The 27,381-nt window shown below is 49.6% G+C and overlaps 1 protein-coding gene across 1 annotated transcript in view; it reads right to left on the minus strand.

Moving 5' to 3' along the window:
* The window catches only part of UNC5D (unc-5 netrin receptor D), an 88,762-nt gene that overhangs the window by 31,693 nt on the left and 29,688 nt on the right, over positions 1-27,381 (minus strand). The window contains exons 3-7 of the mRNA XM_050982757.1: positions 26,243-26,386; positions 21,250-21,353; positions 3,827-4,007; positions 3,100-3,267; positions 1,973-2,137 (exon numbers count right to left, since the gene is read on the minus strand). Of these exons, the coding sequence (XP_050838714.1) occupies positions 1,973-2,137; positions 3,100-3,267; positions 3,827-4,007; positions 21,250-21,353; positions 26,243-26,386 (762 nt within the window). The remainder of the gene's footprint in view (positions 1-1,972; positions 2,138-3,099; positions 3,268-3,826; positions 4,008-21,249; positions 21,354-26,242; positions 26,387-27,381) is intronic.

The raw sequence follows: 27,381 nt of genomic DNA on the forward strand, positions 1-27,381 counted from the left end.
GAGACACCACGGACGGAGCCAGGGGGGTGGCAGGTCCCCTCTGCTGTCACAGCCCCCCCGTGCAGCCTCAGCTGCTGCTCCTCACGCCCTTCCCACTTGTCCTCCTGCCAGCCCCCCACGGGTGGGCAGCAGGATGGATTTGGGATTGAGCCAGCCACCAGCAGGGACAGGAATTCGGCATTGTCAGGGAGGAGGGACAGCCCAGGAAACATCCCAGGATCAGCACAGTCCCCAAGAGCTGAGTGAATGCTCCCAGACCCTCTCTGGTTCTTCTTTCTTAAAACACAAGGAAGGAAGAAAAAAATTAAATTACATTTCTGTCCTTGGATACCTTGGAGCTGCTCTGTAGCCCTGGGAATTTTAAGTGCTGGGATCCACAGCCAGAGTGCTGAGTGTTCCCTTCCTCCAAACCCCAGCAAAATCTGATTGGAGCCCTCAGCTCAGCTATCTCTGAAGCCTGAATAAATACACAGGATGCTCTCTGCCACTGGGAATGTATTAAAATCCCAGGGCAAAAAAAAAAAAAAAAAAAAAAAAAAAAAAAAAGAGAGTTCATTTTGTTTATAAGAGAAAAGGCAACGCAGAACCATAGAAACAAGGACAGAGGGCTGGTTGAACACAGCACTACAGAGAGCAGACACATCCTTGTTTACATCTCCCAGCCCTGGCACTCCTGATGGCTCCCAGGGCTGCTGTTCCACCTGACAAGGTGACAGCCCCTCCGCAGGGACAGGGGAGGCTCAGGGCAGGGATAACTCACAATTCCTCCCTGCGCAGCTGCAGGGCTGCTCTGCCTGGCTCCCCGTGCAGAGGAGGGACAGCAGCAGCCTCCCAGTGCCAGCTGCTTCCCAGACACTGGTGAAGGGCAAAGCCTTTCCCAGGGAGCTGCAGATCTGCCTGGGTTTAGCTCCTGCTGAAGGCAGCAAAAGGAACAAACTCCGACCTTGACCGGCGCCTGCACCTGCAGCTCTCCAGGGGGGCTTTGCCCGTTTGCTTGCAAGGAAAGGCTGAGGAGCACGTTTGGTTATGGAGGTTGGAGTTGTGCCCTGCAGACCCCCTGGATTTGGGATTTTGGCATCACCTGATCGTTCACAGGCAGAGAACGAACACCACAAATCCTGGAAAATTTCAAACTCCGCACGGAAAACCGGAAAACCACTTCTGTTGAGTTGTGATTTCAGGGTTTACCTCAGAACCCTGGGTCCCTCCCCTGATAATTCCCTCCCAGTTGTGTCAGTCACCTCTCCCTTCCCCTCCCAGCACTGTCTGTCAGTCCTGGCATTCCAGAAGGGCTCCAGTGATTGGCAGATCCAAAGGATGCCCTCTGCCCCCGGGGGCACTGGGCCATCCAGGTGTCCTCTGTCCCTTGAGACGTCCCCTCCTGTCCCTGGCTGGTGGCTCCCTGCCCCTTCCCTGCCCTCTCCCCGGGGTTAAAAGGAGCAGCACCCACGGGCTCAGGAGTTCTGCTGGAGCTGGGGCTGGGTTCAGAGGCTGTGGGCCAGAACAAAGCTCTGGATCCAAACCCTCCAGCAGAACCGACTCCTTCCCTTCCCCATGGCCCTAAAGCTTCTCCACAGAGGGAAACCTGAGGAGCGGCCCCTGCACGGGAGGAAGCTCCATCCCAGCACCCCCAGAGCTCCTGCACGCCTGGACTTGTCCCCACGTGCCCAACTGCAGCCCCAGGCAGCCAAAAGTGTCTGTGGGGTGAAACACCACCCAGCCATGGCCAAAAGTGTCTGTGGGGTGAAACACCACCCAGCCATGGCCAAAAATGTCCCTGGGGTGAAACACTTGCTCTTTGGTTCAGCACCAAGGCCAGACAAGCTCAGGCACCTCCCATCTGCAATATTGGTAAATATTCTAACACAAGTCCATTTTCACGGGAGTAGCTCAGACACAGCAGCCCCACCCCCGCAGGTTCCCTGGCCTTCAGCCCACCCCTCAGGCCATCCCAAAGCCCCTGGCAGCTCACCTTGGATGCAGAGCCCCTCGGTGCAGTTCTCGGACTCCTGGCTCAGGCCCTCGCAGTGCTTGCCGCCGTTGCGGGGCGCGGGCGCGGCGCACTCCCGCACGCGCAGGTGCTCGCACTCGGGGCTGCACACCGACCACTCGCTCCACACCTCCCAGCTGCCGTCCACTGCCGGGGCAAACACATTCAGCAGCTCCTGCAGCAGCGCTGCTTTCGTCTCTCCCCTCCATAACTCCATCTCTAATACACTCCTGAGCAAACTTTCGCAGGATAAATAATGCTCTTAACGAAGTTCTCAGCTCAGGTTTCTGTGGTTCTCTTTCTGGTGTTGTGAACATCAGTTCCCCCTCTCTGCACTAAGCCCAGACCCCCACCCAAGTCCCTGATTTCTCTCCCTGAGCTCTGAGCTGTCCTGGCAGGGTTTTGGGGGTGCCAAAGGTGAGAGGAACGGGGGATTTGTGTTCCCAACCCAGCTGTGGGGCTGCTGGGAGATAAAACCAGCACTGGGAGAGAAAAGAATCCATGGGAAGGATTCCACTGATTGGTGAATGGAAAAAGAGATTTGCTTTTACCATAAACTTTAGGGTTGATGAGAAATGAAATTAGACATTAATGGGGAAGAAAAACCCCTAAATTCCATAAGAATTAAAAATGAAAAGAGAGGGTTATGCATCAGAGGGGAATCTTTGGGATCAGGTGTTCTGGGGAGTCTGAACCTCTCAAGTACCTCAGAAATGGGGAAAGAGAGGAGGGAAATGTGGCTGGAAATTGGGATAAAAAGGGAGGCTGCATCCTCCAAACCTTGGAGAGACCCCAGGGGATGCCCCATGGCCTCTGCCTGGGTTGGAATGAAGCCAAAGGGCTCCTCTGTCTCCTGTTTGGACACAAACCTCTGCTGTTTGGGGGTTCATTTTCCTAACACAGGGTAAGATCCAGCCTGCCCACAGGTGCCTGGCACTACACCCACACCCACACCCAAAACCACACCCACACCCACACTCTCTCCCATACCACACCCACACCAGGCTGGGCCAAAACACGGCCGCATTTCCCCCTCCCTTCCCAACTCCCTGCTGCTGCTTCCCACCGAAAGCTGAGGTCCCCGAAGCCCTCCCTGGGCAGGGACTCACCGGGGCAGAGGGAGGTGCAGGTGATTTTCTGCACGGACATGCCCTCGCAGAAGGCTCCCCCGTTGAGGGGCGCGGGGTTGGTGCAGGTGCGCGAGCGTTTCTGCCAGCCCCGCCCGCAGCGCGCGTTGCAGCTCGACCACTCCGTCCACGAGGACCAGCCTCCGTTCACTGCAAAACACCAACATGGGAGGGCTGAGGGACTGGGGGGCTTTGAACCAAACCCAAACCCATCCCATGGGAAGGGCTTGGCTGGGTGTAGCAGTTGGTTTGGGGGGTCCCTGGGGATGCCCCCTAAGCTGGATGTTCGCTGGTAGCAGCAGGCAGGCAAGGAGACTCCACACGGATTCTGAGGGTGCTAATTATTGGGGGTGCCACCCCCAGGAGCAGCATGGTTTGTGAGGGAGAAGGGGGGAAGGAGGAGAGAGGGAGAGCAGGGCCAAGAGAGCGAAGAGCCAAGAGAGATTCTGACCTCCCTGGCACAGCTTGACAGGAGATTCAAAGTGGGTGCAGAATAAACCTTGGGCCAGTGGGATTACAGATCCGTGATACTTCAGGGGAGGATCACAGGCTTGGGACAAACCCTACATTTTCAAGGGATGAGACGGAGCAAACCATGGAACACCACGGCTGGGTGATCCCGCCTGCGCCAGGTTGGAATCAGCGCAGCGACAGCAGCACACAGCAAAGCAGGGCACAGCCACCTCTGCCCCCCAGCCCTGCCACTGACCATAGACCACCACGGTGGCTGACAGGCTCCTCCTCTTGGCCACGATGTTGGCAGCCATGCAGGTGTAGTTGCCCGAGTCGGACAGGCGTGCCTGGCGGATGATGAGGTTGTGGTCGGCCCTGGTGTCGATGTTCTCGTCCAGGTTGGAATCGATGGGCTCCTCGTTCTTCAGCCACTCCACCTGGTGGGGAGGAGCACAGGAAAACATGGAGCAGGCCAAAGGCACCTCATGACCTCATTAATTGGGTGGGGAAATGCTTCCTTTGGCCGGTAACTCAGAAAAGCTGATTTTTCCTCAAGAAACGTGGAATAAAATCTCAGCTGAGAGAGAACAGGAAATTCTCCCAACAATATTTTTACATCTTGCTGCACCATGCACTGGATGTTCAAACACTTGGATGACTACCAGTTCTATAAGACAGATAATAAGCATTATCAATCCCACTCCTTTTGTGAAGAAACAGGAAGATGAAATTGCCTGACACGGCACATAGAGGAAGAGCCGAGTCATCATCACAGATTCCCAGCTGACACAAACACCCTGAGAACAGAGGCCATTAGTGTTTGCTGCCACGGTCCATAAACCCCCTGAAATGCTGTGTACGATGTGTTCCAATCCATCTTCTCCAGTTCACCACCCAACATCTCTGAGCACGCCCAGGAATCGCCCGTGAGGCGCCTTTCCTCTAGAAACATTAACAGAAAGTAGTTAAGGCATGGCAAGCTGCTGTCACAGGAGAGCAAAATTAAAAATAGAAATAAAATCAACAGATTCTATTAAAAGACCAAAGAGCAGGGGGCTGTTTTAACAGCTTTTCTAGATCTGGAGGAGCTCTGGCTGTGCCCTGCAGTCAAACTCCCTTCTCCACTCCGTTCAGATGGATAACCTTGTTTAGCAACTTGTGGAAGGACTTGGAACTTTGTGGTAATGAGCTTATGGCTGTGGTAGCTGCAGGCATTCATTAGCACTCAGCTCTGCGCAGATGGGCTGCAATTTGTACATTTTCCAGTTCCTAAACAAATCTGCAAACGCTGACCATCAGAGCCAATTACGTTTGGTGCCAGGCAGCAGATTCCCCTCCACAGCAGCACTCCCGGCTTTGCTGGGATGGATCCAGCCCTGCACATCCCAGCCAAGGGCTGCAGACTCACCTGGAAGAGGCTCCAGGTCTGGGGCACCTCATCCCACATGGTGGCTGTGGAATTAAATCATGATTTGACACATCTGTGCCAATGTGAGTTACCCGAGGGCGAGGCTCAGCACCACACATTTCACACTGAAAATGGGGGAGATTCCAGCTCTGTGATCCCTTGGCCATCTCTCTGTCCTCCTGTATCCAACCCTCCCTCCCTCCCAGCCAGGGGACACTTCCCCTGTGCCTGCAGGAGCCTGGGCACAGCTTGGGAGCAGGGACCAAGCAGCTGGGCTAAATCCAGCCATGCCAAACCTTTCCCTGGACAAAATCCCTGGGAGTTCCAGCCATGCCAGACCTTTCCCTGGACAAAATCCCTGGGAGTTCCAGCCATGCCAGACCTTTTCCTGGACAAAATCCCTGGGAGTTCCGGCCATGCCAGACCTTTTCCACCCATGCCAAACCTCTCCCTGGACAAAATCCCTGGGAGTGAGTTCCAGCTATGCCAGACCTTTTCCAGCCATGCCAAATCTCTCCCTGGACAAAATCCCTGGGAGTTCCAGCCATGCCAGACCCTTCCCTGGACAAAATCTCTGGGAGTTCCAGCCAAATCTCTCCCTGGACAAAATCCCTGGGAGTTCCAGCCATGCCAGACCTTTCCCTGGACAAAATCTCTGGGAGTGAGTTGCACCCATGCCAAACCCTTCCCTGGACAATATCCCTGGGAGTTCCAGTCATGCCAGACCTTTTCCACCCATGCCAAAACCTTCCCTGGACAAAATCCCTGGGAGTTCCAGCCATGCCAGACCTTTCCCTGGACAAAATACCTGTGAGTGAGTTACAGACATGCCAGAACTTTTGCACCCTTGCCAAACCCTTCCTTGGGCAATATCCCTGGGATTGAGTTCCAGCCTGCCAGACCTTCCTGACAAATCCCTGGGAGTTCCAGCCATGCCAGACCTTTCCCTGGACAAAATCTCCTGGATTTCGTCCCCTTTCCCTGTGGTCTGAAGACACAGAACCACCAACTAATCCACTGGCTGTTCAGTTCCCCTTCTGCAGTTAACCTTAACAGTAATTATCCGAGGCGGTTTCAGCAAAGAAATTAGGAATTCAATTTAAATTATGGAGCAGCCACACGGGCATAAATCAAGTGACAGGAGTTCGATGCTGAGCACACTTTATGTGCAGTGAAATGGGCAGAGAAATGACAAACACAGCCAGCATTCCCCGAGTTCATTATTTCACAAGTGTGTTTGTAAATGTTGACTCTCCTCAGGCCAGGGGATTTCTGGGTGGGGAGAGGGGCTCAAGGGCCCCGTTCCTGTCAGCCTCACCCTTGGAGGGAGCACACGAGCCTGGGAATGTGGGGTTTGATGAGCAGGAAACATTAAAACATTTACACTAAACCATGCATTTCAAAGAATGATGATGCCAGCAAAGGGAGAACATTAAGCAGACAGAACATAAACACCAAAGTGTTGGGACGTGAGATCAAACGCTGATTTGTCAGGGAGGATTGCACTGCCAATACTGCCCTCATCCCAGCCCCCCTTCCCTGAGAAAACCAGGTTTATCCAAGGCCATCCCCTGCTCTGCCTCAGCAGATGGAGGCTCTCAAAGATGGAGAACCAAGGGATGGATTTGTGGGATAAAAATACATTTAAAGGAGTCGTGATGACAAAAGATGTTTGTCACTGGCAGGGATGTAACCTTTGGGAAACTTCAGCCCCCACACAAACACTCACAAAGCAACCAGGGAAAATAAAAGCAGCCAAGAACCTAAAACATCTCCCTGCTGGGATGAGTGATGGGGTCTGGAGTGCAGTGTCTGAAGAGCAACTCCAAACTCCTCAGAGCTTCGCTTCCCCCACCGTGGAGGTCACCAAGTTGCTTATACCAGAATTAAAATCCTTTTCCTTTTAAGAATTAGTCTGATGATCTGGAACCAGACCTTAAACCTGCTATAAAATGCTGTAAGTTTGTAGAAAAAGATCTGTTGGTTTGGTTTTTTTCCTCTGAAATTCAATCTGTCCAGAATTATCCCTCCCTCCCTGGTTTCCAAGGAGGTCTGATCACATCAGGACCTGCAGCTCCAGGGCACCAGGGATTAACTGGGCCCCTCCCTGGGTGGCAGCAGCCCAATTAGCATCATCATAAATTTGTCCCAGTTACAGAAAGCAATTACCACAGACCAGCTTATGGCATTATCTGAGTAAAATCAGCTCACCCCCCCAGAGCCTGGGCAGATTGTGGGAGTTAGAGAACTCCCTGAAAAATACAGCTTATCCACTAAGAGCTCCTCACCAGTCGCTCTGATGGACATTCAAACATCCCAAGACCTGGGACTGAATTTTCGGCTTTTTTGGTGACCTTGTTTGAGATTCCAGCCAGATTTAACACAAGAGGCAGCTCCCAGCCCTTGTGGGCACGGTGATAATTCGGGAGGTCAGCAGAATGCTTAGCCTGGAGAAGAGGAGGCTCAGAGGTGACCTTATTGCTCTCTACAACTTCCTGAGGGGAGATTGCAGACAGGTGGGGTTGGTCTCTTTGACAGAAGCAGAGGACACAGCCTCCAGCCACGTCATGGAAGGTGTCACAGATCCCAGAGTGATGAGGTTGGAAGAGACCTCTGAGATCATCGAGTCCAACCTGTGCCCCAACACCTCACCCAGACCACAGCACCCAGTGCCATGTCCAGGCTTTGTTAAACCCACCCAGAGATGGTGATTCTGCACCTCCCTGGGAAGAGAATTCCAGTGCTTTATTATTCTTTTGGTAAAATTTTCTTCCTAATATCCAACCTGTGCCTTCCCTGTTGTACCTTGAGACTGTGCCCTCTGGTTCTGTCAGTGCTGCCCGGTGGAAGAGACCAATAATTTGGATATTAGGAAGAAAATTTTACCAAAAAGAATAATAAAGCCCTGGAATGCTCTTCCCAGGGAGGTGCAGAATCACCATCTCTGGATGTGTTTAACAAAGACTGGACATGGCACTGGGTGCTATGGTCTGGGTGAGGTGTTGGGGCACAGGTTGGACTCGATGATCTCAGAGGTCTCTTCCAACCTCATCATTCTGGGATTCTGGGATTCTGGGATTCTGGGGTTCTGGGATATGGGACAAAGGGCCTCCTGTCCCTGCTTTGGGGTTATCTTCTGCTGCCCTTTAAACACAGCTTGTGTCTCCCATGGCCAGCCCAAGACACACCCACACCCCAGAGAAGGCAGTGACAGTGCCAGCTCCGCCTCAGGGGACAACCAATGGCTTCCTGACCCCGGGTAAAAGCTCAGGGTGTGAGATGGGGAAGGTGACTCAGGACAGCACAAAGGGCTCTTGTTCCACTCCATGGTGGTGTTCTCCTCTCTCTTTCAGGTGGAAAAGCAGCAAAAACCTCCTCACCCTCCTCTAGCATGGAGGAAAATTCAGTCTGGAGGAATGTTCCTCGCTGTTGCAGCTGGAATTAGGATGGGGATGGGCAGGGAAGGTCCCCCCTTGTCACACTTTCATCCTCCTCTCCACCCTGAGACTCAAACCAGGAGGGGAAGCCTCCACCAGCACGAGTCTCTGAGGGGTTTAACACGAACCCAAGGGCTGCACACACTCCTCCCTGCCTTTATTCCTGTGATTTTATCAACACCATCACAAGCCATTAATCCTGCAGCAGAACCCCTCACAACAGCCTGAGCAGGTCAGCTGCACCTGCTGCATTCTTTTTAAATTAATCCACCGAGGGAACTCTGCTCTTGAATCATTTAATCGCAGCTCTGTCACACCAGGCTGGTAAGCATATTTTTCCTTCATTAGGTTGAATATATAATCTCATTACAGGGATCTGACACGCTGACTAACCCATAAATCAGCTGGAGGAGGCTCTGCTCTGAGGGGATGCACTTGGTGGTGGCCTCAGGGATCAGCTGAGACCTCCAGTGCTGCCCATGCCCATTTCTGGGGGGTTTTTCCCACTGCAGGGCAGGCAGGGAGGGTTTGCTGCCCAAACCTCCCCCAGCAAGGGGAGAAATCCTCGTTTGTGGCCACAGCTCCTCCTCGGAGCTCTGGGAATTTGCCTCTTGTTTTGCTAATGCCTGTCTCTGTTGGTTTTGTTGTTTTTTTTTTTCATCTTGTTCTCAATTTCTTATGAAAATAGCAACTCTGCTTTTATTTTTAAGGTCTGGTTCTGTAAGGTGAGGAGCTGACCCTGAGCTGTGCAGGCTGCTCCGGACTTGCACTGAGGCTTTTGGCACTCCTCAAGTCTGAAGCCTTCCAGCCTTACATGAAAAGCTTAAAATGTTAGCAGGTGCTTGTTAGAAAAATTAACCCCCAAACAGCAGAGGTTTGTGCCCAAACAGGAGACAGAGGAGCCCTTTGGCTTTATTCCAACCCAGGCAGAGGCCATGGGGCATCCCCTGGGGTCTCTCCAAGGTTTGGAGGATGCAGCCTCCCTTTTTATCCCAATTTCCAGCCACATTTCCCTTCCCTCCTTCCCCATCTCTGAGGTACTTGAGAGGTTCAGACTCCCCAGAACACCTGATCCCAAAGATTCCCCTCTAATGCACAACCCTCCCTTTGCATTTTTAATTCTTATGGAATTTAGGGGTTTTTCCTCATTTCTGAGGTACCTGAGAGGTTCAGACTCCCCAGAACACCTGATCCCAAGGATTGCCCTCTAATGCAGAACCCTCCCTTTTCATTTTTAATTCTTATGGAATTTAGGGGTTTCCCCCATTGTTTCTTCCACCTTTCCATGTCCAGTTTCATTTCTCATCAACCCTGAAGTTTATCTGTAAAATCAAATCTCTTTTTCCATTCCCCAATCAGTGGAATCCTTCCCATGGTTCCTTTTCTCTCCCAGTGCTGGTTTTATCTCCCAGCAGCCCCACAGCTGGGTTGGGAACACAAATCCCTGTTCCTCTCATGCTGAAACCTGAACTGAGTCAGGGTTCATTCTCTGAAATCCCAAAGACCCAGAGGGAGGGAAAGCAGGCCAGCATGGGAGGGGGTGAGTCAAAACTCAATTAAAATCAGGTTTGGGATGGGTATAACGGGAGAGGTGACAGCCTGGACGTGTGCATCAATTTATAGTGGGAGAGGTGGGCAAGGAGCTGACTCAGCCAGGCTATTTCGGATCCCTGGGATGAGGAGCTACTGCTAAAAATGCCACTGCTAATGGTACCTTGTCTGCTTGGTGAAGACATCATCAGATCCCAGATAAGTTTATCTTTATTCCTATTTTTGGCACGTCTGCCATTAACTGGAGCTCTGTTTTTTATCTCCACACACAAATGATGGACAAATCAGCATTAATCACCCCAAAGGTCATCAGGGGTGGGAGTTCCCCAGTGGGACAGGGCACACACAGGGCCTGACTTCGGTTATGGGAGGGTGAGCAGAGATAAAGGATCCTGTGCAGCTCAAACCCCTGTCCCTGTGTTAGTGTTTAGAAACACAGGATTAATGCAGGTGCTTTTATTGGAGAGCTCTGGGAGTCAGGGGACCAGACCCAAATCTGACTCTGACATGGTTTTGAGCCGAACATGTTTTATATTCCATTGTCATATAATTTACATATCAATTATTAAACTTACATTGTTCTGTTGTAGACACTGATTTCATCCAAACCTGGATTTCTCATGATCCCCCTCAAACCCCTGCCAGAGTTTCTCCTGATTCTTATGTCTAAACATTGATTTACATCTGAGAGGAATGGTGGATTTGTGTTTACAAATCACTGTAAGAAACCTGAAAAACATCTTCAAGTTTAAACTGCAATGTTCTGACTTTAGTGATTGGGGAACAGTGACACGAATGTGGGAATTACAGGAGTTATGATTGGCTAGAGACAATAGTTCAGGGATAGATTGGTTCAGCTGCATGAAGATGCTCAGCAAAGAAAAGTAAATAATGCACTGTAACCAAACCCAAAGGGTGTCCAGGCCTGCCTGCAGCTGGAGCTGACAGCTGTGGGCACAGCTCTGTCACTCACGGCCCTGGGCTGCTGGGACCTCTTGGATGGAATAAACTGCATTTTGGACACAACAAACTGCATTTTGTACACAATAAACTGCATTTTGTACACAATACACTGCATTTTGTACACAACAAACTGCATTTTGAAGAGCCCCTGGAGTGCCCCATCTCTCATTCGGGCTCTGACAGTGGCGCCCAACGTGGGGTGCCATTGGTGAGAGCCGCAATGAGGGATGCAGGACTCCAGGCCTGCCTGCAGCTGGAGCTGACAGCTGTGGGCACAGCTCTGCCACCCCAGCCCTGGACTGCTGGAACCTCTTGGATGGAATAAACTGCATTTTGTGTACAACAAACTGCATTTTGTGTACAACAAACTGCACTTTGGATACAATAAACTGCATTTTGTATACAATAAACCTCATTTTGTATACAACAAACTGCATTTTGGAGACCCACCTGGAGTCTCCCATCTCTCATTTCAGCTCTTACCAGGATTTATCAAGCCTAACTTTCTTTCCAACTCCCCGAATTTTCTATGATTTTAAAACCTTTTCCTGTCCCCTACAGAGCTCAGCAGTGCAGCTGAGCCCCAACCTTTGTTTTGCTGAATGTCTCTGAACTGAAGGAGACAGAGAAACCCAGGGATCTCCTTTGAAACTGGTTCTCAGTGATATTTGGGCAGTAATTAAGGTGTTCTGACACTGAAAAGCCCTCTTCAGATAAGGATGATGTTTGCAGGTTCTGCCTGTCCTGATAGGCAGGACCACATTTACGAAGGAATGCTTGGAGATAAGGAGAACATCACAGGAAGCTTGCAGGAATTGAAACCAAAGCCTTCCAAGGCTGTAATTTCACCGTTCCCTGGTGCTCTGGGGGATCAGCAATACCTGACAATGCTCCTTATTGTTAGCAGCCTTCAGATGGGATAAATTCAGGAACCCAGGGAATCCCTCTGGCTGCCCTGGAGGGCTCCAGCCCCTGCCCAGGGGGCTCAGAGACCTTGGCACAGAGCCCCAGACCCCTGGGCCTTTGATCAACCCTTGGAAAAAACAATTACCAACCTTTCTATGAAGGATTACAAGCCATGAAAGTTTGAGTAGAATGGCAGTGAATTTATCACAGGGTGAAAAATGGATTTTTGGGGTTTTTAGCATGGGGGTTCAGGGGGCAAGATGGAGGAATCTGGGCCTGTCCAGCCTTTCTCCTTCTTCTTCTTGGCCTCCACCTTCTGGGTGATGGTGGCACTTTTGGGTGGGTTTAGAGTAGAAGCTCAGTGTCTAACAGGGGTGATGGGGATTGGGAAGTGATGGTAAATATTGTACATGGAGTTTTTAGTATAAAAAGATAACACCGCCCTGAGGGTGTCAGTGTGCCTCTGACTGACCTGCTTGGCTGGACAGGAGAAAGAATTTTCTAGATAACAAACAATAAACAACCTTGAGAACAAGAACTGAAGAGCTCTGACTCCTTCTTCAACTGTTGGGCTGGGAAAAGAGACTTTGTGACACATCTGGGGGTCACTGTGAGCAGCAGAGACCCCGAGATCTTACAGGAGTCACAGAACAGCCTGGGTAGGGGGGGACCTGAGAGGTCACTGAGCACCTTTAGATTCGTTAAGGAATCCCATTTTTGCCCACGTTGGGAGCAGTGTTTAACCCCACACCTTCAGAAATGCAATTGTTAGCTAACAAATGTGTGACACTTGTGTCACTCAGTACTCAATGCAACAGGCACCAGATTCCCGCCTTCCTGCTTTCTCCTCTAATGCTGTTTACAATTAAAAGAAGTGTTGATCTCTGTGCCCAGAGGCAGAACATTCCCCCAGCCATGAAAGCATTTCAGTGTCACCACTGGTGGGGCCTCCAGCTGCTTCAGTCCCCACCTCCATGGCTGTGAACTTCCCAAATCCCTGCAGGACTCGCTCACACAATCTTCCCCGTGATTACAAACACCATGATAAAGTCTCACAACTTCTCCTTTCATGTTCAAGCATTCAAAATTAAAACCATTTCTGGCAACAGGGCCAGAGAAAACAGCCAGGGCTGCAAAGCAGCACATCAAACCCAGCGAGGCCCCAGAGCACATGTCTGTAGAAAAAGGAATTATCTATTCAGGGGAACTACAAAGTTATCTCCCTCCTTTTTTCTTTTCAGTTTAGCAATCTAATTCAGAAGTGCTTTGCTCCAGCATTTCTATTTCATGACCTCGCTACCTCCTGGCTGTATTGATTTATTCACAAATCTCAGAAGGAAAACAAACATTTCTTTTCTGCTGGAAGAAAACCCCGTGCACAGCTCCCCTGCCTGCCCCTCATCCGAGGGCTGTGTCCAATAAAGGGGAGATGGGCAGGGACTGAAGAGCCCCCAGGGGCTGCAAAATGCACAAAATCAACGGGAGAGGCACCTGGAGATGCTGCTGAGGGGTGGGAGCAGGGCTGGGAGTGCCACTGACTGGGGACACTGGGGCAGGGACAGAGGGGACAAATGGGGGGACAGATTTACCCCGTTCAGGAGGACAGAGAGGAGTCCAGAGTGTCCAGCAGGACCTTGGGGTGGCAGTGGAGCCAGCCAGGGCTGGGAGCAGCTGCAGGCTGGAGGAGCAGCTCTGCCCTCCACCCTGGGGAGCCCTGACCCCTCCTGGAGCTCCAACCACCCCAAATCCCCCTGCTGCCAGGAGAAATCCTGTCACCATCCCATTTTCTGGAAAAATCCTCTTTGTCCAGGATTTCTTCTCCTGGGAAGCTGAGAAACCTCAGAGAAAAAGGAAAACAAGAATTATCTGATTGCTTCTCCTGTGTTTTGCTGCTTTGGAATGTGGTTGGACATTGTTTACCCACAGGTGATTGTTTTATTCATTTCTGTGAATTTTTTTGACTCTTTGGCCAATTATGGCCAAAGAGACTCTGGAAAGAGACACGAGCTTTTCATTATTATCTTTTTAGCCTTCTAGTATAATTTAGTACAGCATTCTTTAATATAATATAGATCATAAAATAATAAATCAGCCTTCTGAGAGCATGGAGTGAGAGTCATCATTCCTCCCTTCGACAGGGGTGTCAGAAAATCCCACAAAATCCCACAAAATCCCACAACAGGAACACCTGGAGCAGCAGCTGAGGAAGGGAAAAGTGGGACTGAAGGTGTAACAGCACACAAAATAAATGGAATTGCAAAATGGAGATTTATTTTTTTCAAAAAAAAAAATTCCTGAGGCCAAGTTTTATAGAATAAAGAGGCTGACACATCATTAGACACCCTGGTTATAGAATCAGTCCAGACCAGCATGTCCTGTACATTGAGAGAGCCATGATAGCCATGACAGCTCTCAGTCTTTGCTGAATGGAAAACTATAAAAGTTATGAATTTGCTCTTAAAAGCAGCTAAAATTTTACAAATTTGCTCTTAAAAGCTCAATCTAAATATCAGATCAATCACAAATGAGAGGCTGCAGATACCCAGGCTGGCTGCTGAGAGTGAAACATCTCCGGTGAGAAACGAATCACATTTCTTGGACTTGTAACCAAGATCCCTGAAAAGCAAAGCAAATAGCAAATATTGCTGCTGCAGAGCCACAAGCACCTGGCCAAATGGAGCTGTTTGCACTGAGCAATCCCAGCCCTCTCTGACTGCAGCAGGATTCACCAGAGCTGGGACACTCAGCCTGCTTTGCTGGGCTCTTTTACTGCCACCAACACATTTTATGGAAAATCCTTTCCTTGGGGTTTCCCTCCTGAGGAGCTGAGAGGCCTCAGGACCAAATGCAAACAAAGATTCTCTGCTGCTGTGGGTGCAGCAGGTGGGGCTGGGATTGGGCTCTGTGGTTGTTTCTCATCAAGGGCCAATCCCAGCCCAGCTGTCCAGACTGGCTGGGGCACAGACAAACCTTTGTCATTCATTCCTTTTCTATTCTCAGCTTCCTTCTGATGGAATCCTTCCTTCTGTTCTTTTAGTGTAGTTTTAATGTAATCTAGATCATAAAATAATAAATCAGCCTTCTGACCATGGAGTCAGATGCTCATCTCCTCCCCCATCCTGGGACCCCTGTGAATGCTGTCACACTCTCTGCCTTTTTCCCTGCAAAATGAAGATCTGAATTCACCCCAAAATTCCCCAATTCAAATTCCCCATCCCAAATTCCTCATCCCAAATTCCCCCTTGGAGGCCCCACTCCCCAGAATCTTCTCCTTCCCTTGGCCCTGAAAGCGAGGAACACAACCCCACAAATGGATATTTAGGATTCCCTGACATTCTTCCCCCAACATCAAACCAAAGCCAATTGTCTTTCCCAACTTTAAACTGAGTCAACATTTTAAAGAAGATAAAACATTTCTATTTAAATCTTTACCTGAACATTTCTATTTAAATCTTTACCTGAACTCATTCCTTTTCTATTCTTAGCCAGCCTTGTGATGGAATCCTTCCTTCTGTTCTTTTAGTGTAGTTTTAATATTATCTAGATCATAAAAAAATAAATCAGCCTTCTGAGCATGGAGTCAGATCCTCATCTCCTCCCTCATCCTGGCACCCCTGTGAACACTGTCACATTTTCCTGCAGCCCCATTATCCTGCCCATGTGTGTGAAAAATGTGAATTTCATGGTTGGCTTTTCACAACTATTCAAATGAATATTAGATGTGTTGTGTTAGGAAGTGATGCTGTGTTAATTTTTTTAAGTAGTGTGTTAAATACAGTTTTAGGTTATAAGATAATGTTAGAATAGAAACTGTGCTAGGTAAGATTGGTTTTTTTAAGACTCTGAGACAGCAGCCACAGGATACCTGAAGCTTTCAGAGAAAGAGAATTTACTGCTCTCTTATCATAAAAAACAAACTTCTTCCCACCTCACTCAGGCTTAGGATTCAGAGGAAGGAGCTGACCCTGCCCAGACAGAATCCTGTGTGTGATGGAATTGATGCCCCATGGATGAGGTGTGTGAATGTGCAACAGGCTGTGGCTTTAAGGGTTAATCCTCCGTTAACGTGGCTCCTTTTTGGGCTTATTTTTCCCAGAAAGAGGAACCCAGACTGTCTGTAACTCTTTGTTTCTATTGTCTCATATTGTCCTAATCCAATTATTATTACTCTAATTATATTACTATTTTTATAACCATTTTATTATATTAAACTTTTAACATTTTAAAGCCAAGTGACTGGCGTTTTTCACCTTGTGCCAGCCCCATAAATACACAAACCCGTGTAAAACAGGCTCTCCCTGCTTGTGGAGTCCTCACAGCTTTTGAATTTATGTGGGTTTCATGTTGTGCTGATGTGCTGGCAGTGGAATGCCTGCCCAGAAGAGAGATGATTTTACATTTCCATTAAAAGCCCTGGCTGTAAATAAACCCGTGGAGCTCAGGCAGACATTCCTGGGAACATCTACAGCACTCCATTAAAACGTCAGAATCTGTGTTAAACATTTGAAAAAGCAGCGCTGGATACAACACATTTAAATCTTAAATAGATGCATATATGATGTGATAAAGATATTTCAGAGTATTTCACAAACCTCTGCAGAGCACTCAGCAGTAATAGTGCAGTAACAGTAAACTATCAGCAATCGTTTAGCACAACAGCTGCCCTTTTATTACCCAAGAAACCCAAACCCAAAACAAAAGCAAGGCAAACAAAAAGATCCCAAAACTCCTGAGAGCTCCAGCACGAGCAGAAGCAGAGAGGAGGTGCAGGGAGAGCTGCTGCTAATGCTGAAATATCAGCTTTGCTCTGAGTTCATGCATAAGAAAAGGATTCGGGGTGAATTTTAGGGCTCAGGTTTGTACCTCGTGGCTCACCATGGGCTTGGCTGCTGCTCCATCCCAACTTTCCAGGTGGGAATGGGCTCCTGCTACTGCTCCCATCTCCATCCCAAAGTTTCCAGGTGGGAATTGCCTCCCCCAGCTCCTGCTCCTGCTCCCCTCTCCATCCCAGCTTTCCAGGTGGGAATGGGCTCCAGCTCCTGCTCCCATTTCCATCCCAAGATTTCCAGGTAGGAATTGCCTCCCCTAGCTCCTGCTCCTGCTCCCCTCTCCATCCCAAGGTTTTCAGGTGGGAATTGCCTCCCCCAGCTCCTGCTCCTGCTCCCCTCTCCATCCCAAGGTTTTCAGGTGGGAATTGCCTCCCCCAGCTCCTGCTCCCCTCTCCATCCCAACTTTCCAGGTGGAAATTGGCTCCTGCTGCTGCTCCCCTCTCTATCCCAAGTTTCCAGGTGGGAATTGCCTCCCCCAGCTCCTGCTGCTTCTCCTGTCCCCTTTCCCCCCACCCCTGCAGATTCCAGGTGTCCCCTTTCCCCATCACACCTGCACATTTCCCCTTTCCCCATCACACTTGAGGTTTCAGATGTCCCCTTTCCCCATCACCCCTGCAGATTTTGGATGTCCCCTTTCCCCCCACCCCTGCAGATTCCAGGTGTCCCCTTTCCCCATCACCCCTGCACATTTCCCCTTTCCCCATCACCCCTGCAGATTTCAGGTGTCCCCTTTCCCCATCAGGCCTCAAGGAGGTGCCATCCCCTCCTGGCGCCTCACTCCAGTGCAGGGAATGGCAGCTCTCTGTCCACTCGAGGGAACATTTTAAAAACCCCATTTTCAAGCCCACTGAATGAAAGAGGAACAAGCCCTGACAGCTGAGAAATCTGAATCCCATTTGTCACCGAGGAGGAGGCGGCAGTGACACTCCCCAGCTCCCCTCCACACCTGCCTGGAGGATTTCCAGCTACCTAAACACTTCCTTTTTTTGCTGCTATGCCCGACAGAATTAATATTTTACACTCTGAGGCACCAACAAGGCCGAACCCACAGCTCAGAGATTATCCCAAACTTCATTAAATGGGTGTTGACCGAGGATTTTCCAGGTTGCAGCTCAGCCCTGCTGTGGCAGCAGCCCCAGGGCCGGGGGAAGCAGGAGCTGGAAGGAATTACCAGCCAGGAGGGTGGAATTCATTGTGTTTGCACTGTGCAGGTCCTGCCAGTCACCCTGCTGCCTCCTGAGATGCTCAGGGTGACAGAGCAGGGCTGTCCCTGCTCCTCAGTGCAGGAGAAATGCTCCTGTCACCACTGCAGCTGAGCCCAGGGAGAGGAATCCCCTCTGGCAGCGTGGTGTGTCCTGGGCCTGTAGGACAAAGGAGGAAATGATGGATCTCACTTGTGGATTTAGAAGGTTCTATCTCTCTCCCTGAGATGATGATATTTTTGTTATTATTATTATTATTATTATTATTATTATTATTATTATTATTATATTATTATATTATTATTATTATTATTATTATTATTATTATTATCCTAAATATCTCCCTGATATCTCAAGCCAAGGACACAATTCCTGCACACAATTCCTCAATATCTCCATGAGATGATACTATTATTATTATTATTATTATTATTATTATTATTATTATTATTATTATTATTATTATTATTATTATTTCCTCCTAAATATCTCCCTGAGGGTCCCTCAAGAGCACAGCCCGAGCCAAAGGACAGAATTCCTGCTCACAATCACAATTCCTGCTCCCAATCCCTGCTCACAATTCCTGCTCTCAATCCCAGCTCCCAATTCCTGCTCACAGCTCCCCAGGCTCTCCCTGCAGAGGCTGCTGAGCGCCTGGGGCCCAGCGCTGACTCCTGCCCAGGCCAGCTCCCCTCAATGGTGAATAAAGGCTCTGGTGCCAGCAGAGACTCTCCAGAGCTGAATCAACATTTGCCTCAGCGGGGGATTTTCAGCTGCTCTATTTAAATGCTGAGTTTTCTTTTTCATTTCCATGCTTAACTCATAAAAACTGAATTTATTTGGGTTGGGTGCCGATGGCTGCAAGCACAGCTGCTCACCAGCTCTCTCTGCTTGCTATGTAAATGCAGGAGGAGAGGGTTTAAAGCCTTTTCCAGCCTGCCCAGCGCTGGGATTTGGGTTTTGTTCCTCTCTTCCTGCTGTGCTGATGCACCCAGGGCGCCCCAAAGCCCAGAGCCCTCCCAATGGAAAAGGTTTTGTAGAGAGCTCTGCACCTGGAATAACCAAACTCTGACAGAATTCCTGAAGATCTGCACTTGGAAAAACCAAACTCTGACAGAGTTCCTGAAGTTCTGCAATGGGAATAACCAAACTCTGACAGAGTTCCTGAAGTTCTGGATCTGGAATAACCAAACTCTGACAGCATTCCTGAAGTTCTGGATCTGGAATAACCAAACTCTGACAGCATTCCTCAAGTTCTGCACTTGGAATAACCAAACTCTGACAGCATTCCTGAAGATCTGCACTTGGAATAACCAAACTCTGACAGCGTTCCTGTAGTTCTGCAATTGGAATAACCAAACTCTGACAGCGTTCCTGTAGTTCTGCAATTGGAATAACCAAACCCTGACAGAATTCCTGAAGATCTGCACCTGGAATAACCAAACTCTGACAGAGTTCCTGAAGTTCTGACCTGGAATAACCAAACCTGACAGAGTTCCTGAAGATCTGACCTGGAATAACCAAACTCTGACAGAGTTCCTGAAGTTCTGACCTGGAATAACCAAACTCTGACAGAGTTCCTGAAGTTCTGCACTTGGAATAATCAAACCCTGCCCAGGGAGGGTCTCTGGCAGGAGCAGGGTGGGCTGAGCCTCCTTCCCCCTTGTTTCCAGTTCTCTTGGGTTTCACAAACGCCGACAATGCCCCAATCACCCGCTCTGCATCCCATGAAACACCACAGAGCTCCTTTGTCCCAGTTCTTTCCAGCCTCATGTTCCCATCCAGGGCTGCATCCAGACTCTGATGGAATAAATTCTTGGATCAGAACCAGGATTCGCTGCCAGCACGGGGGTTTGAAACCCTCAGCACCGCTCAGCACCCACGGAACAAACAAAACCAACCCGGAGAGTTTGGAGGGAGCCTTTGTGGCTCAGTCCTTGCCCAGCCTGTGTTAATCTGTGCTTTAACTCTGAAATAAAGCTGAGTTTATCCCCCCAGCCCAGAGCCAGGCTTCTCTAACGGGTTTAACCCACTTTCTAAAGACACTGAATTATTTCCAGCAGAGTCTTTACCTCGATGAGCCCAGAATTAGCCTGAGCCTTTATGGGACATTTTATTGGCCTAAGCAAATCTGACCTGGTGAGATTTACCAGCTTTATTAGCAGCAATAACAATTTTACTGTCAACAGCAGTAAATCAGGGCTCGTTGGGAACTCCACCACTTTTATCTGGAGCAAGCAATTAAAATGTCAGGTTTTCATTGGACATAATTCCTGCCTTCCACAGAAGACAGACTCCCTGTTTAAGTGGGGAATGTAAAGCTGCCAGGTCAAAGAAATCTAAAATTCTCAGTAAAATTCGGACTGAGGGTGTTTGGGGAGCCCCACCTGTGGAGGTTTATTTTGTCTACAAAGCAGATCCATTCTCCAGAGCACACACTCAGCAATCCTGGCAGTTCCCTGCAATGCAACATCCATTTTCCTGAAGGAGTGAAAATGCCAGAGAGCTGAGGAGCAGGTGGGAGCAGAGATTGCCCTGACAGAGTAAAACCTGGACACAAACCCAGCCACTCACTGAGCCCATCTCTGCCTCATTTTCCTCTCCTTGAGCACTTCTGCCTCGCTGCTGGTGCCTCTGCACATCTCCTCTTTATTTCCAGGGACATCTGCTCCAATCCCTTCTCATTAACTAAAAGCTCACATTCCTCTGGGGTTGATTTTCCTTTTCTTCCCTCGGTTTTTACAAACCCAGCCACGCTGGGGATAAGGGGCAAAACCAACTCCTGGGTGATCCAGCTGCTCTCATTCCCCAGAAGTTGCTGCAGAGAACTGCAGGGTGCAATTAAAAATTCAACGTTTCCTTGGGTTTTAAAGCCCCTGCAGCAGATTTTTAAACACGACCCGCTCCGAACCTCTCCCTCCAAGAGCAGCCTGGTTATTGCCATTTTAAGGCATCCCCGTGGTTTTCCTGTTAGGATCCAGCCCTCATCACAAAAAGCCTGTTCAAAGCGAAGCCAAACCCCACCAAATTATTACTTGCAGCAGATTTTCTCTCCCCGGCAACCATTTATCATAATATTTTTAGGCTTGCCTTTTACTTTGCCTTGTTTTTTTTGAGGAGGAAAGTAATTCCTGGGAAAATGTGCAACAATCTGCTTTCAGTTTGAAAGCACAGGACTTGAAAATTGCCTGAAAAACCAGGATTTCTCAGCAAAACAGTCCAGAGTCTGGATAAAAAAGCCACACTTTGGTAAAACTAATGAATCAAAAAAGGACACTTGAAGTGGAGAAAAGCAGCAGGAGCAGCACGCAGAGGAGCTGAGCCCTGTGCTTCCCCCATCCCAAAGGTTTTCCTTGTGCCCCCGTGCCCACCCCAAAGCTCACCTCGGCCGCGGGGACGCCCTCGGGGGGCCGGCAGTGCAGGACAATCATCCCCTCGATGGGAACCTCCTTGCCCTGGGGGTCTTGCTCGAAGTTCTTCCGTAGATCTGCGGGGTTGGAGGAGAGAATTCATCAGGATTGGCAATCCTTAGATGGAGGAATTCATCAGGATTGGCAATCCTTGGGTGCACGAATTCATCAGGATTGGCAATCCTTGGGTGCAGGAATTCATCAGGATTGGCAATCCTTAGATGGAGGAATTCATCAGGATTGGCAATCCTTGGGTGCAGGAATTCATCAGGATTGGCAATCCTTGGGTGCAGGAATTCATCATTATTGGCAATCCTTGGATTCAAGAATCCACCAGGACTGGCATTCCCTGGATGGAGGAATCCACCAGGACTCGCAGTGAGACAGCAGCCACAAGACACCAAAATCTTTCAGAGAAAAAGAATTTATTGCTCCCTTATCAGAAGAAATGAATTTCTTCCTGCCTCGAAGGCTCTGTCAGGATCCAGAGGCAGGAGCTGACCCTGCCCAGACAGAATCCTGTGTGTGATGGAATTGATGCCCCACGGATGAGGTGTGTGAATGTGCAACAGGCTGTTGTTTTAAGGGTTAATCCTCTGTTAACATGAGGCCTTTTTGGGCTTATTTTGCCCAGAAAAGGTACCTGGACTGTCTGTAACTCTTTGTTTCTATTGTCTCATATTGTACTTATCCAAACTGTCCAAATTATTATTTCTCTAATTACATTACTTTTTCTATAACCTTTCTGTTACTATTCAACTTCTAAATTTAAAAAAACCCCAAGTGATTGTCATTTTTCTCACTGCTGGAGGATGTTCCTTCAGGAGCTCTCCTTGTGTTCCCAGTGCCTCGGGCTCCTCGGTGGGGATTTACTGACTCCATCCCCTGCCTTACTCCCAGCTGATGAAATACAGCCCCGGCCCTGCCTTTTCCAGAGTGCATTCAGAATTATCTGAGTTATTTTATTCAGAATTATCTGAGCAAGCTGCTGCCTGCACAGAGATGCTCACAGTGCCTGCACGCTCCTTTCCATGATTCTTTGTTAATGTTGATTTTTTTTCCCCCCCCTCAGACAACCAATTTCTTTTCCAGTGCTCCCTTTAAGCAGGCAATCATTAACAGCTGGGCTGTGCTTCTGCCTACAAATGCCTTTATTAGGGTGAAAAATGGAGCAGGATCCCTCTGCTCTGCCTTCCCCACTAGCACAAAGAAATACTCACCTGCTTCTTCGGAGAAATATAAAGTGCTGCAGCACTGTGGGCTTGACTCACAATTCAGAAACATCAGGATTTCAGTGCAAAATCAAAAAAAATAAAGGGATGAAATGAAGCTGCTGGTTCCTCAGTGAGAGAATGTTCTGGGTTCTGCCACGTTGGACCTGCAGGGTCTCATCCCTGATCCTCCCAAGCCATAAATCCCAGCCCAGCCTGTTCCTGCTGTGCCTGAGGAGCCCCTTCAGCTCTGCCCTCTGGAATTGCTGCTCTTCCCATCAAACCATTTGGCTTTGAGCAGGAGCAGCCCAGGAAGGGGCAGAGAGGAGCTCAGCTCCCACACAAAGCCGCCAGGCACCCCCAGAGCCCTCCAGGCCGAGCTGAGAGCCTCTCCAGAGCTCTCTGGGGTTAATGGGGGCACTGGGAAGGAGAATTGCTCCCACAGGGAGGGGTTGGAGAGCCCCAGCACACACAGCTCCTCCTGCTCACGCTGAGCCTGGCTCAAATTGCCATTTTGTGGGGCTGGGAAATCACAGCGAGGAGAAAAGTCAATAAAAATTCAATTCAGATAAAGGTCCTTTCAGCTCGGCAGTGCAGGGGAATTATTGGCTCAGTGTTATGACAGTTAATGCAGTGGAATAAAAAATTGAATTTACACCTATTTAGACATTCAGACTGAATCAGCCAACAACAACAACAAAAAAATCCTCCATTAATGAAATGAAGGTTTTCTTACACTGTCCTTTTACTTCTGACAAATGTTTGTTTTATCCTGTTAAATGTTTGCCCTGGTAAAAGAAACCTTTTTATATTGTCAGGAGCTGCTGGAGCCCTCCCTGAAAAATCTCCCTCCGGGTTCTCCCTTTGCTCCTGCCCTCCTCTCCTCTCCTCTCCCAGGGAACGTTTCTCCCAGCTTTTAGCAGGCTGCACCTCCTCTCCCAGGAGAGGAAAGGGCAGCTCTGAGCTGGGGGCTGGAAGGAAAAGGGCTCACCACAGACTGGGGGAGCAATCCCTGAACTCTCCTCTGCCAGGGGCAGTGCCAGGCTCTGCTTGTGCCAGGAAAACATCCCAGGTCTGATTCCAGGAATGGGATGAGGCTGGGAGCAGCTCCTGGTCACAGCTGTGTCTGGGGTCGTGTCCCTGCTGTCCCTCTGGCCATGGGGCATTTGGGACATTTCCATTTCTGCAGCTCCCAGGGACAGTTCTGTGTCTGGGGTTGTGTCCCTGCTGTCCCTCTGGCTATGGGGCATTTGGGACATTTCCATTTCTGCAGCTCCCAGGGACAGTTTTGGAGCATTTACCTTTTTGCAGCTCCCAGTGACAGTTTTGTGTTTGGGGTTCTGTCCCTCTGGCTGTGGGGCATTTGGGACATTTCCCTTTTAGCAGCTCCCAGTGACAGTTCTGTCTTTGGGGTTGTGTCCCTGCTGTCCCTCTGGCTGTGGGGTATTTGGGACATTTCCCTTTTTGCAGCTCCCAGTGACAGTTCTGTCTTTGGGGTTGTGTCCCTGCTGTCCCTCTGGCTTAGGGGCATTTGGAGCATTTCCCTTTTAGCAGCTCCCAGTGACAGTTCTGTGTTTGGGAGCATTTCCATTTCTGCAGCTCCCAGTGACATTTCTGTGTCTGGGGTTCTGTCCCTCTGGCTTTGGGGCATTTGAAGCATTTCCCTTTTTGCAGCTCCCAGGGACAGTTTTGGAACAGTTCCCTGTTTGCAGCTCCCAGTGACAGTTCTGTGTCTGGGGTTGTGTCCCTGCTGTCCCTCTGGGGCATTTGGGACATTTCCATTTCTGCAGCTCCCAGGGACAGTTTTGGAGCATTTCCCTTTCTGCAACTCCCAGTGACAGTTCTGTGTCTGGGGTTGTGTCCCTGCTGTCCCTCTGGCCATGGGGCATTTGGGACATTTCCATTTCTGCAGCTCCCAGGGACAGTTCTGTGTCCGGGGTTGTGTCCCTGCTGTCCCTCTGGCTATGGGGCATTTGGGACATTTCCCTTTCTGCAGCTCCAGCAGGGTCTGTGGGTGCTGTGATGACCCCACAGCACACCAAGGACATGAGGAGAGGACGATCATCCCCTCTTTCCCCAAAGTCTCCATGGACAGCAGCCCCACTGTTTCCTCCCTGCCAGGCCCTGCAGGATTCCCGTGGCAGCCTGGCTCTCTTTGGGATGCCTTTGGGATGCCTTTGGGATCCTTTGGGATGCCTTTATCCCAAGGAAGGAGGGAAGGTGTTTTTTCCTCTGCTGACACCTGCGGTTCCTGCAGGGACAGAGGTGCCTGACCACATCCACTGGTGCTTCACCCCAAAGGCAGCATTCCCACCCCCCCGAGCCCCAGGGTTGGGGTGTACTCTGTATTTCACCCCAAAAGCAGCATTCCCACCCCCCAGAAGAGCAGGGTTTGGGGTGTACTCACTGTATTTCACTCCCAAAGCAGTGCTCCCACCCCCAGAGACCCAGGGTTGGGCTGTACTCTGTATTTCACCCCAAAAGCAGCGCTACCACCCCAGACCCCCAGAAGAGCAGGGTTTAGGCAGGGTTTGAATACTCTATTTCACCCCAAAGCAGTGCTCCCACCCCTGAAGGCCCAGGTTTTGGCTGTACTCTATTTCACCCCAAAGCAGTGCTCCCACCCCTCAGAGCCCCAGGGTTTGGGGTGTAGTCTGTATTTCACCCCAAAAGCAGCATTCCCACCCCCTGATCCTCAGGGTCTGGGCTGTACTCTGTATTTCACCCCAAAGCAGTGCTCCCACCTCCAGAGCCCCAGGGTCTGGGCTGTACTCTGTATTTCACCCCAAAGCAGTGCTCCCACCTCCAGAGCCCCAGGGTCTGGGCTGTACTCTGTATTTAACACCCCAAAGCAGTGCTCCCACCCCCCAGAGCCCCAGAGCCCCAGGGTTGGGCTGTACTCTGTATTTAACACCCAAATCAGTGCTCCTACCCCCTGATCCCCAGGGTTGGGCTGTACTCTGTATTTCACCCCAAAGCAGTGCTCCCACCTCCAGAGCCCCAGGGTTTGGGGTGTACTCTGTATTTAACAACCCCAAAGCAGTGCTCCCACCCCCAGATCCCCAGGGTTGGGCTGTACTCTGTATTTAACACTCCAAAGCAGTGCTCCCACCCCCCAGAGCCCCAGAGCCCCAGGGTTGGGCTGTACTCTGTATTTAACACCCAAATCAGTGCTCCTACCCCCAGATCCCCAGGGTTGGGCTGTACTCTGTATTTCACCCCAAAGCAGTGCTCCCACCTCCAGAGCCCCAGGGTTTGGGGTGTACTCTGTATTTCACCCCAAAGCAGTGCTCCCACCCCCAGATCCCCAGGGTTGGGCTGTACTCTGTATTTAACACTCCAAAGCAGTGCTCCCACCCCCCAGAGCCCCAGAGCCCCAGGGTTGGGCTGTACTCTGTATTTAACACCCAAATCAGTGCTCCTACCCCCTGATCCCCAGGGTTGGGCTGTACTCTGTATTTCACCCCAAAGCAGTGCTCCCACCCCCAGATCCCCAGGGTTGGGCTGTACTCTGTATTTCACCCCAAAGCAGTGCTCCCACCCCCAGATCCCCAGGGTTTGGGCTGTACTCTGTATTTCACCCCAAAAGCAGCATTCCCACCCCCAGAGCCCCAGGGTTGAGCTGTACTCACTCCATTTCACCCCAAAAGCAGCATTCCCACCCCCAGAGCCCCAGGGTTGAGCTGTACTCACTCCATTTCACCCCAAAAGCAGCATTCCCACCCCCAGATCCCCAGGGTCTGGGCTGTACTCACAAGCGATGCGCACCGACGCCTTCCTGCTCTTGGAGGTGCCCAGGTGGCTCCAGGCCACGCACTGGCACCAGTAATCCTCAGGGCCATGGAAATCCTCCACCTGCTGCCTGGTCACGTTGATGGAGACCTCCCTCACCTTCAGCCCTGGGAGGGGAGAGGCAGAGCCACATCAGCAGGGACACAAACCTGGCCTTGAATCAACAGTGCCACCATCACATTGTCTGAAAAATCCTCTCTGCCCCAGGATTTGCTCCTGGCAAGCTGAGAAGCCTCAGAGAAAAAGGAAAATAAGAATTATCTGATTGCTGCTCCTGTGCTTGCTGCTTTGGGATGTGGTTGGAGATTGTTTATCCAACAGGTGAATTGTTTTAATTTAATGACCAATCAATGTCAGGACTCTGGAAGGAGTCACAAGTTTTCCTTTTCATTCTTTTTAGCCTTCTGTCTGTATTTTTTCTCTATTCTTTAGTATAATTTAATATGGTGTTCTTTAATATAATATAGTATCAGAAAATAATAAATCAGCCTTCTGAGAACATGGAGTCAGATTCATCATTCCCTCCTTCGTCCTGGGCACCCAGCAAATCCCACACTTTTCAATCAGGGCAAAGCCTTAATTACTTGCACGGTGCTGTAGTGCCACTAATTAAATTCTGTAAGATGAGCTGGTCTAATGCAGTGGGTGCCAGGAACTGCCCCTGTCACCGGGATATTTTATGAAAAATCCCTTCACCAGGATTTCTTCTCCTGGCAAGATGAGAAGCTTCAGCTTCTCCATGTTTTGTTCTTCTGGAATGTGATTTGGAGAATTGTTCACCCACCATGTGAATTGTTTGAATTTAATGACCAGTTCCAGTCCAGCTGGGTCAGGACTCTGGTCAGTCACAGGTTTTTATTATTAAGTCTTTTCTAGCCTTCTGATGTCTCCTTTCTTTTTGTTTAGTATAGTTTTAGTATATCAATATAATATAATATGATATGATATTGATATGATATTATATGATATTGATATAATACTATATTGATATAATATAATAAATATAATATAATAAATATAATAAATATAATATAATAAATATAGTAAATGTAATAGAATAGAATAGAATAGAACAAATATATTAGAATATAATAGAATATAT

Source organism: Serinus canaria, chromosome 22, assembly GCF_022539315.1.
Source record: "Serinus canaria isolate serCan28SL12 chromosome 22, serCan2020, whole genome shotgun sequence".
Classification (NCBI taxonomy): domain Eukaryota; kingdom Metazoa; phylum Chordata; class Aves; order Passeriformes; family Fringillidae; genus Serinus; species Serinus canaria.